We start from the raw sequence: 19,293 nt of genomic DNA on the forward strand, positions 1-19,293 counted from the left end.
TTCTTTCTTTCTTTCTTTCTTTCTTTCTTTCTTTCTTTCTTTCTTTCTTTCTTTCTTTCTTTCTTTCTTTCTTTCTTTCTTTCTTTCTACCTTTCTCCCTTCTCCTTCCCCCTCTGCTTTTCCTCACCCCCATTTCTCTCTTCCCCCATCCTAGGGATTATCAGTGTTTGGCACTAGATAGGATTATGAAGCTGCCTGGCCTCTCCAGTCTCAAAAAAAATGAATAACTGGGAGCTGTATTTGATGATGAGTATACTTTTAAAGTGAGATAACTTACTTTCCCCCTCCTTTTAGGGTTTGGTCATTGACCGTCTGGGGCGCAGACCTCTTCTCATTGGTGGCTTTGGATTGATGGTCTTCTTCTTTGGAATTCTCACTGTGACCCTGACACTGCAGGTATGGGGGTATTGTGTGTGACTATATAGTAATATTGGGTCAGTAATTGTCTCCCTAGCTTTTCTCAGAATGTGAGACATAATATTTTATACAGTCTGTTTGTAACTCTTATTTTAGTCATTCTCAAATTATATATTTCTCCTCATTCCTTCTTGGAAACTTCATGTTTAAAGTCAAAGGATTTAGTTGCTTCTTGGCTCTGCCAATGTCCTCTTTAATCTTGTAGTTCACACAATAGACTCTGTTGTTCTTAGTTGAGTCTTTTAAAAATTGAAATGATAATGCTGAATTTAATGGTCTCCAGATCACAGCAATGTGCTTTCTGAAGCTAAGTATTCAGTAGGAATAATAGACAACACTGATATATAATTTTAAGGTTTACCAAACAGTGACAATAACCCAATGACATTGGTATTGTGGTTATTGAATAAGGCACTGAATTGTTTGAGAAAGGGAGAGTCACCTGCAGGATAATAGATTATAACAGAAGGACCAGATGATAAAGCAGAGGGAGTAAGCTTTAACGAAGGAGAGGTTTCTGAGGAATGGTGACAGAGATGTCTGAAAAGGGCAGTAGAGATCAAAGACTATCCTAACTCCTTTTCCTGACCATTTTCTGCTTCTGTCACTACCTTTATGGTTCTGAGTAAGTCATTTCCCTTCTCTTGGCTTCAGTTTCCTCATCTGTGTGATGAAGGGCTATTACAGGATAACCTCAAAGTTGATTGTTAGTTCTGGATTCTGTGACCAACAGCCACCTCTGGAGAAGGGAGATACTGGAAAGGGTGCAAGAGGAAAAATCAAAGATGAAGGAAATTGTTAATGGTTGAATCAGGGCACAGTGAAAAGGAGGGAATAGATTAGAAAATGGTAAGATTAAACTGGATAGGGGTAAGAGTTTGGGGAGAGCTAGCAGAGGAAGAGGGCTTTCTTCTACTCTTGGAGACAATAATTCTGAATCACTGTGATTAAGGGGAAAAGAAACACAACTTTTCAAGCCATAGCGATATGCTGACTGGGGTCTTTAACTTCCATGGTGCTATGTTGGAAGTTCTTTCCAAACACTAGGGAACTGGGATAAGGAATAACAGAGAATATGTCTGACCTTTGGATCTCCAGAAAGGAGATTGAACTCACATGTGATAGTGACTTAGTAATTATATTCTAAGATATCAGTGCCTGGGGCATACCTGAGAGATAACCCACATGTGGAGAATGTACTTTTTAATCAATCAAGAAGCATGTTTTAAATGCCTAATATTTACTAGGCTATGGAGATATCTTTGAGACAGCTCTCAAAGAACTTCTGTTTTATCAGGGGAAACAACATATAGGTGATTACATGCATATATACATGCATCTTTACACATACATAGGTGTACATATTTTTGTTGTTGTTTAGTCATTTCAGTCATGTTTGACTCTTCATGACCCCATTGAGGATTTCTTGGCAAAGATATTGGAGCAGATTAGCATTTCCATTTCCAGTCCATTTTATAGATGAGGAAACTGAGGCAAATAGGGTTAAGTGACTTGCTGAGGGTCACATAGCTAGGAAGTGTCTGAGGCCAGATTTGAACTCAGGAAGATGAGCCTTCCTGACTCTAGATCCAGCACTTTATCCAATTCTACCACCTCTTATGTGTAGAGAGAACAATTATTTATAGAGAGAACAATTATGAGGTGGCTAGGGAGAGAGGGTTCAAGTACTCGGAATCAAGTCAGGAAAAGCTTCATGCAAAATGTGGTATTTGAGATATACATATATTTATGTCATATATTATATATACTCATAAACACATACATATATGCAACATGCTTGTGCACATGAAACACATCATAAATGTGTATGCACGGGTGTATTACATGTACATTGTGTGTTACAAATAATTTTTATGTAATAAGTATATTTGAAATAAATATTATGTATGTAAAATATAAAATGGGATATGGGAAGTAAGAATCAACAACAGATGAAGATCTCTGGGGACTTTGTGTTTCTGCTGCATGTAATCATTTATTTGAAAAATTAGAATTTCAAAAAGCTGAAGTCATTCGTGGGAGTTTTCAAACCCTGGTGCAATCCTAATTAAAATTTCCTGTTATGTTTAGGGCCAGACTTTCAAAAAGCTGAACAGAGGAGTTTTACATTTTTATAGAGCAGGATAGTCTAGGGAGTCAATGCAGTTTGTTGAGCAGTGGAGTGAACCAGTCAAGGGTGGCTTAAAAATATATCATCTTGGCAGCTTTGTAGGGGATGCATTAGTGTTGTGAGAGACGTAAGGCAGGCTAACAATTGGGAAACCATTGTATTAATCTGGGTAAGGAATGAAGAGACTTCAAATATGAGGAGGCTGTGTAAACAAGAGATCAGATATGAAAGATGGAGTCCCTAACAACAAAAGGAGGCAAGATTTGTCAGCCAAGAAGATGTATGGGGTGAGGGAAAGTGAAGGACTGAGGATACTGTTAATGTTGTGAACATGAAAGACTGGAGGAGTGGTGGTACCCTCAGTAGTCCTCTGAAGATTGTAGTCTAGTAATGGGGTCTGACACATTTACAGATGACTTCAAAAAGAATCTGTCACATTATTTTGCATTACAGTTAGGTATCTATAAGAAGCAGAAGAGCCCAGAAATGCTGTCCTCAGGTAAAATGACTGCTTCTGATACATCCTTGCCAAATGTCCCTAGTAAAGTCACTTGATGTTTTAGTTCTCCAGGTAACTTCGCACCATTGTAATTGTGGAATAAGGGCTGGCTTGCATTGTTAAAAAGGAGTTTTCTTATCTGAGAGTTTCCTATATCAGAAAAATCAGAGGTCTATTTCTATCCCAGTTATCTTTGATCCTTGAAACACAGACAACTATAATATAAATTAATTTATAAAAAGTTCATTAAGAAATGCTATTAGAAAAAGAACTGTTGGAATAGAAATGTAGATGAAAGCATATGATTCATCACTTATTTATCTGGGGATGATTTGGAGTTTTGGTTTTATAAGATTATTCACTTGAAAAGTGAATAATATGGAAATAGGTTTTGTGTAATAATACATGTACAACCCAAATTGAATTGCTTGCCAACTTTGGGAAAAGGAAGGGAAGAAGGGAGGGAAACAACATGAATCATATAATATCAAAAACTTATGTGTAAATTTATTATTGAAATTAAATATTATTAAAATATTAATTTAATTATTATGTTTATAATATATTATAAAATTAATTAAGTAGATTTAATTATTAAATGACATTAGAAAGCAGGAGATCTGTGTAACTCTAACACTCACCAGCAGCAGTCCTGGTCAGATCACTTTCATTTTTCTGGATCTGTTTCCCCATCTATAAAATGGCAGTAATAATCCTTGCAGTAGCTATTTCACTGAGTGCTTGTGAGCAGAGTAAATAGAATACCTCTATATACTATCCAAATATCAGTCAGTGAATGCTATTGTGATCTATAAAGAAAGACACAGGTTTTACATGGGGAGTGAATTTAAATTTGGCTTTAAAGGACGGATAACATTTTAATATGGGAAGAAGGGTAGAGGTTGAGAGAGATGGAAAGCCATTCCATCCAATGGCAAACATGTGAGCAAAGTCTAGAGACAGGAAAGAATTGGACATGTAGGTGTGATACTGAGTAGTCCACCTTGGTGGAAGTATAGGGTATCTTGGAGGGAGGAAATGCAGTTAAGTCTGAAATGGTAAGATGGCAGTAGATTAGAGGACCTGAAGAGTTTCACCTTGACTCAGTGGGCAATGAGGAGCTATTGAAGGTAGAAGAGTGGTACGACCAGACCTATACACAAAGAAACTGAATCAGGCAGAATGTTAAAGGAAGACACACAAAAAGAAAAACCAGGTCAAAGAATAAGATTAATCTATTCTAATAATGCCAGCTCACATTTGTAGAGTAAAATAGAAATACTCTCCTCATGATAGTCCTGACAAGCAAACAAGGCAGCAATTTTTATGTGCATCCTCTAAATGAGGAAACTGAGTCTCTGAGGGATGGATAATTGGACCAAGGTCACAAATCTAAGAAAAGGCAGAGGCGAAGCTCAAAATGAGTTCTCCTGACCCCAAATCTATAGCTCTAGCTATTACACTACACAGCTCAGAGTACGAGTCATTCCTGCCTTAAGAAATACTGCTTTTTCTTTCTCCTCCAAGATCATGGCCAGTGGTACATCCACTATCAAGAGTGACCACCCTGCTTTCTCTTTAACCTTCCCAATTAATTGCTACCTCCATATGCCAGATTGGCAATACAATTATACACTCCCTTGTCTCTGCTGGATCTCCTTAATTACCATGCTCACATTTGTACTTAGTCACACAACAACGGGAGAGAGAACGATTTAAGAATGAGAAGAAAGAGAGAGAACCATTTCCCTACAAAGACTATAAATTTTACAGAGGTTCAGAAGCAAGATGAAGGCAGTCCTAATGCCTATTAGGAGTGGATGCAACAAGGTCAAAACCAGACAAATCTTTTGAAAGTTATCTCAGAACAAAGAGACAAATACAGAATGAGAATGCCCAGAAGTTGAACTGAACCTGAATCTTGGCTACCTTCCTTTCAATTAATTTTTAAACAGTATTCTGCTTTTCCCCAGTAGACTGTAAGATCCCACAGTTTGTGGGAGTAGATTAGAGTGTTGGATTGTGGACTCAAAACTGTCCTTTGACATTTACTACCTATGTGACTAGCAAATCACTTAACTTCTCTGATGTATAAAATAGGGAGATTAATACCCAAAGCTCATGAACTTGCTGTGTGACTCAACTATTAATCTTTGAAAATGACTTATATGTTGCTTTTTAAAAAATTGCCGAGATCCAGAATTGTTCTTCATTTTGTCTTTGCATCCTCAGAATCAGCACAATTCCTTGAACACAGTAGATTTTTTAATAAATGTTTATGGAATTAGCACACCTACTATGTGCTTTTCCCTTTGAGGGCACTATAGGGTAAAAGAGAAATACCTAGCAGAATCTCTATAATCAACAAATGATTTTAGTAACTGAGCAAGAAACCCCTAAAATGAAAGTCACAGTGATTTCTCATTTGTTGAATGTCCCTCAGGTGCTCGATGTTTACGGGAAAAGGCAATAGTAATGCGGCACTGTCTGATGAAAGAAAAGATAATATTTTCATTTAAAAACAAGAAGTTATGAAGCATCGTGACTTTCTAGTTAAAAATACAGTGATGCATGAGGGAAAACTCTATTGCTTATTAGTAATGTATTGTGTCAGATTTGCCATCTGATTACATTAGACAGAAAAGGTTATCATCAAGCACAGTTTGATTTGAGGTCAACTTTGTTAATTTTCATTTTCCTGGGGCTGTGACCCACAGGATTTGAGATAGGAGCTTAGAATCAATAGGAGATGAAGATCTCTTGAGACTTTGTTTTTCTGATGTAGGTAATCAGTTCTTTGAAAAATGAGAGTTTTAAAAAGCTACAGCCATTTGTACAGGTTTTCAAACCCGGTGCAATCATAATTATTCTTATATATTAATAATAACTTATATTTATATAGTGCTTTTGCAGATGAGGAAAAACAGACTGGTAGAATTCAATGAATGACCTGTCCAAGGTCACATAGCGATTAAATTGGTTAGGCAAAATTCATACTGACTCTGAGCCCAGTGCTACATCCAATGTGATACTAAAGGTCAAAGATGTTGATAAAATTTTGAATTATGTGGAACCTCAGAGATTTTGCAGATGAGGAAAGGGAGACCCAGAAAGGTTGTACGTTCTGTTGTCCACGAACCTGAGATCACACAGTTAATAAATAATACATCTGGAATTGGAGTCCAGATCTCTCAGCTCCTAATCAAATTCTCTATGCTCCAAAGCATGATATGATTTCTTGCAAAACTGCTTTCACTGCCAGGGTCCAACACTAACTCTTTCAGACTTCATTTTCTTTTTTCTTTTTCAGTTTACATTTATTTGTTTGTTGTGTTTTGTTTTTTTGTTACATTAAATTTCCCATGTATCTCCCTCCTTCCTTCCCTCTCTCGCCTCCCAGAACTAGAAAAGGCATCATTTGAAAAAAATATATATGCATATATATATATAATAACATGTATATTTTTATCAATGTAGACTTTATTTTCTAATAAGCTTCAGGGGAAAGAGAAACTTCCTTTTAATTTCAGTGTAAAGAATTAGACTGGAAATATAGGCTCTCAAAATAATGTACCCAATCAAAGTTTATCTTTAGTTTATCTTAGATTAGTTATATCTTTCACCATATCACTAATCCTTAAATCCAGGCAAAATATAGGAGCCTGGCATTAGGAATTGAATAGAAACTCCTTGATCATTTAATCCAACTCGGTTATTTTATAATTTAGAAAACCAGGAGCCAGAAATTTCAGCAATTTGCTCAGGTCCAAAGGATAGAGTTGGGATCTAACTTAGGTCCTCTGAGTCTAACTCCATCACTTATTCTTCTACGTCATTCTTCCTGAATTACAGGAAGAGAGTAAAGATCTGTGGTTTTTGGTAACTTTTGCAAGACCCAAGATCAATACAGTACATCAATCCACATCAAGCAATTAATTAGAAAGCATTTATTTAATATTTTCTATCTGACAGTTACCATGCTACATGATGATATAAATAAAAGTAAAAACAGTTCATGTCCTCAAAGAACTTATATACTAAAAGGCAAACATGAAAATTAAAAGTTACATATAAGCTACAAACAGAGTAGAAGGAAAGGAACCCTAGAAGAGCAGTTATCTGAGACTAGGAAGGGAATAGAAGACAACCAATTTAAAGGCAATGGCCCAGAAAAGCATTGAGGAATGAAAGGATTGGAGGTCCCAGTGATGATGGAGACAATGCTTGGGATCTAAAAGCATAGGAAAGATAGAATTATAAATAATTATTATCACATAAAGAAATCTTGGAGTTCATTGACTATGGAACTTTTGTGGATAATTTCAAGAACAAATATATAACCATCTCTGTGCATAACTAAGGCCAAGGAAACTGAGTAACTTGAGGAACTGGGAAATTAGAGTCTTTGAGAGAATATTAATCTATATGTTGAAATCCTTTAGTATGAGGGCAGAAGTTGGGTTACAGAAAAAAACCAGGCACTGAATTCATTAAGAGGAGGGAGAAAATGATGTACACCAGGAACTGACTGGGAAATAAATTTGTATAGTACAAACTTTGAAGGAGTAAAGATTACTGAGGGAACATGATAGAGACAGAATCTGGAAGTGACAATGGGAAACAAAGAGTATTCCAACTCCTGAAGTGGGAGTGGAAGATAGTTAGTATGAGAGAAACCCATCCCTGTTACACCCCAGATCTGAATTAACTCTTCCATCATGAGAAGAGCAGAAGTGTAAAGTGCCATCTCTCTGGTCAGACAGTTTACAATTTAGCTAAGAGGGCAGGTCATTCAATTTAGTGATTCAAATTAGGATATTTATTGAGGGTTTACATTCTTTGGAGCATTGTGCCATTCACTGGGGTAGAAACCAGATAATAAGATATAGTCATGGCCCTAAAGGAGTTTATAGTCTAGTAGGGAAATAAAGAAGCAATCATAGATAACTATAATACAAAATAACACTTGTTTATACATCAGAAAAGTACATAACAAAATATTATAAAAGGTCAGAGGAAGGAAGACTATTTCCAACAAGAAGGCTTTATGGAAAAGATTGCTTTAAAAGGATGAGTAAGAATTTATCAAGTAAATCAAAACAAGGAGACATGTGGAAAAGCATAATACCTAAGTATAGAAACAAGAGGGCAGAGGGAATATTTGGTAGAGTGAATTCCAGTTTGGATAGAATGTACAGTGTCAGAAAGGAGTAGAGGTGATCAGCCTTGAAAGGCAGAGTGAAGTTCAATGGTGGAGGACTTTGACCTTGCAAAATAGTAAACTGAGTTCAGTAAAAATATAGAGAAGGAGGAAGAGATTGGAGTAAATTAGTGTGGGTAGGTATGATGAGCTAGACTTGGAGAATGAATAAGATTTGTGCCAGCAGCAAAATAACATCTCGAAAATGATGATTTCCAAAGAAATACAGACTTTCAAAATAAAGTACCCAAACAAAGGTGCTTAGTGAAATATTTTGAGAATTTCAGAATGGAAAATAGTCTTTGTCATATTTTTTAAGTTGAAAAATGAACACCTGAAATACTTTGTCTGCAAGATGACCAACTACCAGTTTGACTAATTTATTTTTTCATTGATTTTCATGATCGACCTCTTCAATTAAATTAATAACCTGGCATCACAAGATTAACAACACTAAGTCAAAATCTTGCCAGGATGGTAGTAAGAGAAGCAAGCTCATCTCTTTCATTTCATTGGTTTCTTACTGGGTAATTTTGTCAATGCTTCCTTTCAGAACAAAGCTCCCTGGTTGCCCTACCTCAGCATTGTCTGTATCCTAGGCATAATTGCCTCATTCTGCAGTGGACCAGGTAAGGCACTTGTCTTCTCCCTTCTAAACTCTGGCATTGTTCAGCACCTCGTTGAAGAGTTTATAGACACATGGAATATTGCATTCAATTCAATTTAACCAGCATTTATTAAATATCTAGGCCATGCAAGCCACTATTCTGGGTCCTAGGGATACAGAGAAAAAAAAATTTAAGATGTTCATATCTGGCTTCAGATACTTCCTAGCTCTGTGACCCTGGGCAAGTCACTTAACCCCAGCTGCACAGCCCTTACCACTCTTCTGCCTTTAAATTTAGTATCAATTCTAAGACAGGAGGAAAGGGTTTTAAAAGAATATAATACAGGGTGTATTGGATATCCAAGGAAAACTGGTTGCTACTATGCTAGAGCTATCTTTCTAAAACACAATTTTTTTTAGGGGCTAAGGAATTTGAGTTCTAGTCCCAGCTCTTCTATGAATTCAGTATGTAACTTCAGATAAGTCCTTTAGGTCCATAAAATGAGGTTACTTGACTAGTTAAAGTATAAGAACTAGCTCTGATATTCTAAGTTCAATGTTCTAAGGTACTTTCCAACTCTACCTTTCTACATGCTAAAGTCTCATCCATCATGTCATTCTGTGTCCCACACTCTCAGGTTCTTGTCATCTCAGATATTCTTTGTTCTAATAGCTATTTTTCCTCTTTATATCTATGACCTACCAACATTCTATTTTTTATTCTCTAAGATTTTGTACTTTCTGCAAAGCATCACATTCAAACAGTCAGTCAGCATTAATCAGTCTCCTTTGTTCCAGATGCTGTCCTAGGTACTAGGCATTTAAATACAAAGAAAGGAACTCCCATTATTCCCAAGGAGCTAACATTCGAATGTGGAAGATGTACATACTTACATGCAGAACAAATATAAAGAGAACAAAATACAAGGTGGTTAGGGAAAGAGAGTGTTAGCAGTTAGACCACCAGGAAAGATTTCATGTACAGTGATGTCGGAATCTTGAAGGAAAAGAGGGATTCTTTGAGATGGAGGTGAGAAAGCAGTGAATTCCAGGGCTAGGAGGTAGCCAGTGAAAAGGTTTAGATATGAGAGATAGGGTGCCATATGTGAGGAACAGGGTGAAAGCCAGTTTGGCTTGACCATAAAGTATGAGAAAAGGAATAAGATAGTTGGGGCCAAACTATGAAGGGCTTTAAAAATCTAAACAGAGGACTTTATATTTTATTCTAGAGGCAAAAATTCTAGGAAGCCACTGGAGTGTGAGCAGGAGAGTGACATTAGGTCAGATCTGCACCTAAGGAAAATCGTTTTTGGCAGCTACATGGAGGATCTACTGAGTGATGACAGGCTTGAGGCAAGGAGACCAATTAGGAGACTTTTGCAATGAAAAAGGTGAGAGGTGATGAGTACCTGAAACTGGAGTATAACTGAGTGAATAGAGGGAAGGGGGTGGATGTGAGAGGTTCTAAACAGATAACAATGGTAAGATTTAGCAATTGATTAGATTTGTAGAGTGAGGAAGAATGAAGGATTAAAGATAACACAGAGATTATGAACCTGGGAACCAAAAGAAAATGCTTTGATATTTCAAGGCACATACATATATAAGGAATAACCAATACCTGGCCTGTAAGTAAATTTTAAAAGCCCTAATCTATAGAGCTTTGTGGAACAAGAAAGGATTATTCAGGCTGCTCCAAAAAACTTTTGTCCCCTTTGGATTCAGAGAAAAGATGTTTGCCAAAGTTGGCAGAACATGCCCCCTCCTTGTCTCTTCTTTCTCCCTTCCTTCTTTCCTCTGTTGTTTTACAAACATGCCATGAATGGATTGAGGGGAAGACTCCTTTTGTCACATTCTTGGCAATGTGCAAACATCCCTGGTGAAACTAAGACAAAAACTAATTAGAAGCACAGAGACAAACACAATGTCATTCTCATGAAATCTAAGAATGTTAGAATGAATGTTAGATATCAACTCCAATTCCTTCATTTGTAAGAGGAGGAAAAGGAATGCTCAGTGAAGAAACATGCTTTACTTAATGATATATGGGTAGCCAAAGCCTGGATTCCAATATAGCATCTATTACTCCAAACACCATAATAGAATGAATAAATTTGATTCTTCCCTTCATCCAAAGGAGAATGTATTTCTTAAACACAAAAAGGTAGAATTTTTATATTATATCTAAAATTTCCTTTCATATTCCAGCTTACATTCAAATATTTACATGTCATTATCTAAGCTACCTCTGCCACGTTTTTAGGGGTCAAGAGGTGGAAATGAATGGTCACCAGTACTAAGCCAGGAATAATGAGATTGGGATGCATATTTGTGATACATTGTTTGTGGAGGTGGAGGGGCACATTGAAGAAGTGGTGCTGACTGTGATCTAAGAATATTAAATTGTAACAGCCATTAACTGCCTACTATGTGTAGGACACAGTGATGAGTCCTGAGTGGCACTACAAGACTGAATAGGACATGGTCCTCATCTATCTAGAGGTGTTACCATCTTTTAGTGGAGGTAAAGCATGGCAGAAAAAGAAAAAGAAAAATTTATAGTACAAAGCAGAAGGTGAAAGTGTATGAAAGCTCCCAAGAGAATAATCAGAATCTCATTAGATTGGGTAGGCAGCATATTTCAGTGAAAAAAACACTGACTCTGAAGCAAGAGGATCTGGGTTCAAATTCTATCTGGTAATCATTGCCTTTATGACCCTTGGCAATTTTCTCTAACCTCTCTTAGTTCCTTAGAGCTAACATGAAGATTAGATTCTATCTCCAGTTCTAGATGCTTGTGATGCCTCCTTGAACTTCATTATGATGTATTGGAAAGAGCAATGGCTCCTTGAGTCAAAGAAGCTGAGTTCACATCCCAGCTCTCCTGCTTGATGTCAATCAAATCTTTGTAAGGTCTTTGGGTTTCCAGTCCCTTATTCTGTAAAATGAAATTGAACTAAATAATTCTTTTTTAATTGAAAATTTTTATTTAATTGATTTAGAATATTTTTCCATGGTTCCATGATTCATGTTCTTTCCCTTCCTCCCACCCACCCCCCATAGCCAACGAGTAATTCCACTGGGTTTTACATATATCATTGATCAAGACTTATCACTATTTATTAATATTATTATTAATTATTAATATTTGGATTAGAGTGATCACTTAGAGTCTACATCCCCAGGCATGTCCCCATCAACCCATGTGATCAAGCAGTTGTTTTTCTTCTGTGTTTCTATTCCCACAGTTCTTTCTCTGAATGTGGATAGCATTCTTTCTCATAAGTCCCTCAGAATTGTCCTGGATCATTGCATTGCTGCTAGTACAGAAGTCCATTACATTCCATTGTACCACAGTGTATCTGTCTCTGGGTACAATGTTTTTCTGGTTCTGCTCCTTTCACTCTGCATCAATTCCTGGAGATCATTCCAGTTCACATGGAATTCCTCCAGCTCATTATTCTTTTTAGCACAATAGTATTCCATCACCAACAGATACCACAATTTGTTCAGCCATTCCCCAATTGAAGGGCGTCCCCTCATTTTCCAATTTTTTGCCACCACAAAGAATGTGGCTATGAATATTTTTGTACAAGTCTTTTTCCTTATTATCTCTTTGGAGCATAAACCCAGCAGTGGTATGGCTAGATCAAAGGGCAGGCAGTATTTTAAGGCCCTTTGAGCATATGAACTAAATAATTCTTGAGGTCCCATATTATTTTAACTCCTAGGTGGTACAATGGATAGAGTGCCAGGTTTAGAGTCAGAAAGACACTTTTTCATGAGTTCAAATCAGGTCTTAGGTCTTACTAGACATATGATCTTAGGCAAGTCACTTAACCCTATTTGCCTCAGTTTCTTCATCTATAAAATGAATTGGAGAAGGAAGTGGAAAATCACTCCATTTTTCTCTGCCAAGAAAACCCAAAATGGAGTCTTGAAGAGGTAGGCATGACTGAAAAACAAGATTATATATATATATGTGTGTGTGTGTGTGTGTGTGTGTGTGTGTGTGTCTGTGTGTCTGTGTGTCTGTGTGTCTGTGTGTGTGTGTATAATATCCACTTTGGCTAACTGATCTTAGAAGATATTTATGCTATCCCCTTGAATCTAGCTAGAGCTCTCAACAGTAAGGACAATTATGGGAGGGTAGAAAAGTGTGGAAAAGGTAGGGTCCAGAAGAGAGGCACCATGGTAATGATATCCTTCAGCATGAGGGCTCGGTGGATATTTCAGGCCAGACTCTGCTACTGTGTGATTTTAATATATTATTCTTTTGAGATCTATAACCTCATTTGCAAAATGAGGAGGTTAAATACCTAACATTCTATGGTCTATAATCTTATTTATTCCTACTACTTAATTTTAGAGGTAGGCAGGACAGATATTTTAATCCCCTTTTTGTTTGCTGAAGTGTAAGGAGATTAAATAGTATTCTAATGATTTCACAGCCAAGTGAAGGCTAGAACCAAAATCTCTGAACTCCCTGCACTGAACTCTCTGTCAATCATACTGAATCTCTTACATTCCGTAGTTTTTTATCCTCATCCATACATCAATCCATCACTGCATTTATATCTTGGTCATAGTATAAGGGATATAAGTACAAATAGTGAAATAATCCCTACACTCACAGATTTTATTGAGTTTCCTTGATGTTAGTCACCTTTGAAACTGGCTTCTGGGGCTCAGAGAAATGCACAAAAAGAAAGAACTTGCCAAGAGAATTTGGTAAGTCATTTTTCCATTAAAAAAAAAACAGATTAGGAAAGAGGAGTATTTTTTTTAGCAACTAAGAGTGGTTGCTGTTGATCACTCATAAATCATGTTCATGTCAAAATGAAAAGACACAATTTTCCCCTTCTTACATAGTTGTCAGATTTGTTTGAAGAAGATGAAAGAAAATATTTCTCTCCTAGTATTTTTTCTCTATTTTAGATAATTTCTTAGGATAGAGTCCTACACCTTAGTATCCTAGACTCAGTTTGACTGCACTGCATTAGTACAGAAGTAAAATGGGAAATTATATCAGTAATGTATAATTATGTTTAAATAATTATATCATTTTAAGTATAGGAAGGAATACAGTCACCTAAAAGACCTACTTTTAGTATCCTTCTTTTTGACTTGAGGAAATTTATTTTAGATGAATAATTCTCACACAGTAACAACTACTCTTATTCCCCATTTAGGAACCTAAGCAGAGTTTGGGTTCTCTGAGTAATTAGTGTTTGAGATGAACTTTGGTTTACTAGAAACATCTGGATAATTATACAGCAGATAATATTATAGTGTGTGTGGATAGGTAGGCTTTGGGTTAGGAAGCTGGAGAAAAAAGTCTACCTTTTTTCTTAAGACTTCCCTGAGCTTGAATCCTCCACTTTAGGTTGTTCACAGAACCAAAGATTCTTCTGAATATCTCATATCTCACCATATATCTCTCTTTGCTCCATTTTTACTTCAATCTCCCAAATCCAGATGTTTAGAATCTCTTCTTCCTTCCTATTGAGACAGCTTTTCCCTTTTATTCAAATTGCTTAGGATATGACTCGGTTTTTCACACTGACTATGATTGATTCAAGAAAGTGTATAGGCCCTGTTCACACACAGCTCTAATTATCAGATTCAAATATAAAAAAGTATTTTACCTAGTCAAAGCACCAGAGTTAATTGGGGTGATTTTGAATTTGTCCTTTAAAGTAATAACTAATAACACGAGTGCCAGTTGTTTCATTAAGCCTTCCTTTCACAGATTTCTCTATCTCTTCAAATTTCTTTTAGCTTGCTGATTAGGCCCTTTTTTATACTTTACTAACAATCAATCAATAAGAATTTATTGCTCATTCTCAAGCTTTTACTACAATATGTTCCAAACATGGTACTAGGAATTAAGGTTATAGATATAAAAATGAGTTATAACCTGTCCTCAAGAAGCTTACAGTCTATCATTTTAATCACATGCTTTCTTATATCATAGTTGAATTTTACACTTGCCCTCTCCAACTGCATCCCCCTAAAATTTCAAGTTCCTAGAGAAAAGGACCCTTTGTGTTTCTAGCATCTAGCACAGGTTCTGACACATACTAAGTATTTATTAAATGCCAGTTGATGAATAAAGTATAAAGCAATTGCAATTTACAAAGCATTTTCACCCTTAATAGAAAGATGTGAGGGGAAATAGAAAGTAGGTAGCTAAAAACATTTGACATTTATATAGAATTTTAAATTTTGTAGAATGTTTTACTTTTATGTATGTGTATGTATGGAGATATATGCATATGATATAATTATTTAAACATAATTATATATTACTGATATAATTTTCCATTTTACTTCTGTACTAATGCAGTGCAGTCAAATTTAGTCTAGGATACTAAGGTGTAGGACTCTGTCCTAAGAAATTATTTAAAATAGAGAAAAAATACTAGGAGAGAAATCTTTTCTTGTAGACGATATGTATGTCACTTGAAGTAATTTCTTCATCTGAGACTTAATATGACTTGAATCTCGTACCATTTTTATCTCTAGCATTTCTTTTCCTGGGGATAACAATAAGTATTGACATTATAACTTAGCTGGATGGTTAACTTTCTAATCCTTCTTCCCAAGTCAGCTAAATGACAGCAATGAAGAAATTCTGTCAGAAAGCAGTGCAGGGTTCTCAAGCAAATAATGATGATTGACCTTGTGTTTCATTATTCCTAAATCTCTAGCCTTCTCCATCTCCTGATGAATAATAAACCTGGTGCCTCATCATGAACCCAGTTTTCATGAATGTAAAACTATTGGACACTCTCCATCACTTCCCCCTCATGTGGGGAATCTGTGTCCCCAAAGCCCAGATCAGCTAGAAGCAGACATTGCTCATCTTCATGATGCAACCGGTTTCTGAATAAATCTTTTCTATATTTAAGAAATCATATTAACTAAATGCTCTCTCTGAGAAACTTTTAATTCTCCTTTGTCTGTTGAAAAAGTACCAAAATTCATTTGGAATCAAGTACTGTGAGGAAGCGAGGGAAACAGTCTAGCCAGATTCCAATTTCCATTTGGATTCTGAATTATTTTTAATGGAATTTCTTTTTCTTAATGAGCATCCTTCCCCAACCATGAAGGAAAAAGAAAAACAAAACCTTGTAAAAATATGCATAGACTAGCAAATAAATCCCTGCATTATCCAAATCCAAAGCATGTCTCATTTTGAATCATCAAGGCAGCCTTTACTGTCAATGGATAAAACACTAACATCAGGAAGAACCGAGTTCAAATATGACTTTAGATACTTACTGGCTGTATGACTCTAAGCAGATCACTTGACCTCTGCCTAAGTCTCCTCATCTGTAAAATGGGAATAATAATAATACCTGCCTCCCTAAGTTCTTGGAAGAATCAAATGAATTAGTATTTATAAAGTGCTTTATTTACATAGTATAGCACCATTTTTTATTTATTTTACTTTTATTACTAATTAATTAATTGAATGATAATTAATTAATAAATTAAAGTATTTTATTATACTTTATTTACATAGTATAGCACTACTATTAATTATTACTAGCTTTGTGACCTTGGAAATCACTTAACTTGGCTGTCTCAGTTTTCTCTTGGAAAAAGGGGATAATAATAGTCATAGGATTGTGAGGATAAAATGAGGCGATCTTTGTAACATTCTTTGCAAAACCTAACATGGTATATAAATGTAAATTGTCAACATCATTATTACTCTCTTATTTTAAAGATCTCTGACAAAAAGCAGGTGGCTTTCTTCATCACTGGTCCTCTGAAAGCATGGTTGGTCATTGCTTTGATCAGAGTTCTTAAGTCTTCAAAGTTCTTTATTTTTATAATGTTCTTATTAGAATGTAAATTGTTCTTCTGAAAAGCATCATGGTCATTGATGAATGAAGGTCAGAAGTGAAGACCAGGAAAAGAGCTCGATAAATCTAATAAAAGAAGTTAAAATGGATGAGGTACATTCAGATTTGTATGGTAATTTCTTTCCAACTACTCTATGGAATCTGTAGCACAATTTTATAGATGAAGAAATTAAAGATCAATGAAAGTGAAGGGTCTTGCTTATAGCAGGCAACCAAGCAGTTGGGAAGCAAAACAAACAAACAAAAAAGCAAAAGTCTTTTGACTTCAAGTCAGACACTTATTCCATTGTCCATGGCTGTCTCTCTGTACCGCTATGCATTTTTCCAATTATTGAACGTGAATGATACTCCTGTTGCTTATAGAAAAAGATGTGAATTTACCTGAGGCAATTTATGGAGTGGGCAGATAAACTAAACAGAAGAAGCACTGAGTATCAGAGTTGGAAGGGACTTCCTGGGCCATCTAATGCAATCTATAACTGACCATGAAAAGAATAGTTTTTAAAAAAGATGTCATTTTCCCAATTACATGTAATACTAATTTTCTACATGAGTTTTCTGAAGATCCAAATTGGCTCCCTCCCTTCCTTCTCTCCCTCATCTTTAAAATGATAAGCAATTTGATCTGAGTTATACATGCAGAAGATATTTCCATATTGTTCATTGTTATAAGAGAATGCTCATCAAACCAAACCCCCTCAATAAAAACACAAATAAACTAAAGTGAAAAAGCTTTGATCTGTAATCTGACTCCAGCAGTTCTTTCTCTGGAGGTGGACAGCATTCTTTTTTATAACTCCTTCAGAATTGCCCCAGATCATTGTATTCCAGACAGTAGCTAAGTCTTTCCCATTTGATCATTGTGCAATATTACTGGTACTGTGTGCAGTGTTTTTCTGGTTTTACCTATTTGAATCTGCTTCAGTCCCTGCAGATCTTTCCAGCTTTTTCTGAAATCATCTTGCTTACTATTTTTTATAGCACAACAATATTCCATCTCTAATATATACCACAGTTTCTTCAGCCGTTCCCCAATTCAGTGATGGGCAAACTTTTTAAAGAGGGGGCCAAAGGAAAGGAAATGTTCGTCTGTCAGTCTGTTTCTGAGGCAGCTTTTTTGAAGTTTCATTGTATTGTATCCTACTCACCGTATTTGTCAGATTAGGAATAATGTCGGGCAGCCAGATAGAACATTTCAGGGGACCACATCTGGCCCTTGGGCCGTAGTTTGCCCATCACTGCCCCAATTGATGGGCATCCCCTTAATTTCTGATTCTTTGTTACCACAAAAAGAACTGCTATAAATATTTTTGTATAAGTAGGTCCTTCCCATCCCCACCTTTTTATATCTTTGGGGTACAGACCCAATAGTGATATTACTGGATCAAAGAATAAGCACGGTTTTATAGCCCTTTGGACATAGTTCCAAATTGCCCTTCAGAACGGTTAGATCAGTTCATAACTCCACCAAAAATGCATTTGGGTCCCAATTCTGCCACATCCCTTCCAACATTTATCACTTCCCTTTACTGTCATATTGACCAGATATGTGTGAGATGGTACCTAAGCATTGTTTTAATTTGCATTTCTCTAATCAAGAGTGATACAGAACATTTTTCTCATGATTATTGATAGCTTTGATTTCTTATTTCTGAAAATTGCTTGTTCATATTCTTTGACCATTTGTCAACTGGAGAATGGCTTTTATTCTTACAAATTTGACTTAGATCTCTATATATTTGAGAAATGAGCCCTTTATCAGAGACACTTATAAAAAATTTTCCTCCAGTTGATTGTTTCCTTTCTAATCTTGTTTACGTTGGTTTTGTTGGTTCAAAACATTAAAAATTTAATACAGTCAAAATTATTTATTTTGCACCTTATAATATTCTCTATCTCTTGTTTAGTCATAAATTCTTTCCTTCTCCATAGGATCCGCCAGGTAAACTATTTTATTCTCCCCTAATTTACCCTAATTTACTTACATATTATCCTTTATGTCTAAATCATATACCCAGTTTGACCATGTATTGGTATAGGTTGTGAGATATCTGTCTATGCCTAGTTTCTGCCACACTATATTCCAGTTTTCCCAATAGTTTATGTCAAATAGTGAATTCTTATCCCCAAAGCTTGGATCTTTGGGCTTATCAAACATGAGATTGCTAAGGTCATTCACCCCTGTATGTTTTGTATCTAATCTCTTCCATTGACCCACTTTCTATTTCTTAGTCAGTACCAGATTGTTTTGAGGATAACTGCTTTATAATACAGTTTGAGATCTGCTATTGTTAGGCCACCTTCTTTCACATTTTTGTTTTCAACAATTCCCTTGATGTTATTGATCCTTTTTTCTTCCAGAGAAATTTTATTATTTTTTCTAGTTCTATAAAATAGTTTTTTGGTTATTTGGTATAGCACTAAATAAGTAAATTAACAGGAAGAATTGTCGTTTTTGTTATAGTAGCTGTCTATCCATGAGCAATTAATATTTTTCCACTTCTTTAGATCTGACTTTGTTTTTGTGATGTTTTATTTTATATATATATATGCATATATATA

General features: G+C 35.8%; 1 protein-coding gene across 1 annotated transcript in view; it reads left to right on the plus strand.

Moving 5' to 3' along the window:
* SLC2A9 (solute carrier family 2 member 9) overlaps window positions 1-19,293 on the plus strand; it is a 315,386-nt gene that overhangs the window by 204,408 nt on the left and 91,685 nt on the right. Inside the window, exons 9-10 of the mRNA XM_044681454.1 lie at window positions 295-396; window positions 8,801-8,876. Of these exons, the coding sequence (XP_044537389.1) occupies window positions 295-396; window positions 8,801-8,876 (178 nt within the window). The remainder of the gene's footprint in view (window positions 1-294; window positions 397-8,800; window positions 8,877-19,293) is intronic.

The sequence above is a fragment of the Gracilinanus agilis genome, chromosome 6, assembly GCF_016433145.1.
Source record: "Gracilinanus agilis isolate LMUSP501 chromosome 6, AgileGrace, whole genome shotgun sequence".
NCBI classification, from domain to species: Eukaryota; Metazoa; Chordata; class Mammalia; order Didelphimorphia; family Didelphidae; genus Gracilinanus; species Gracilinanus agilis.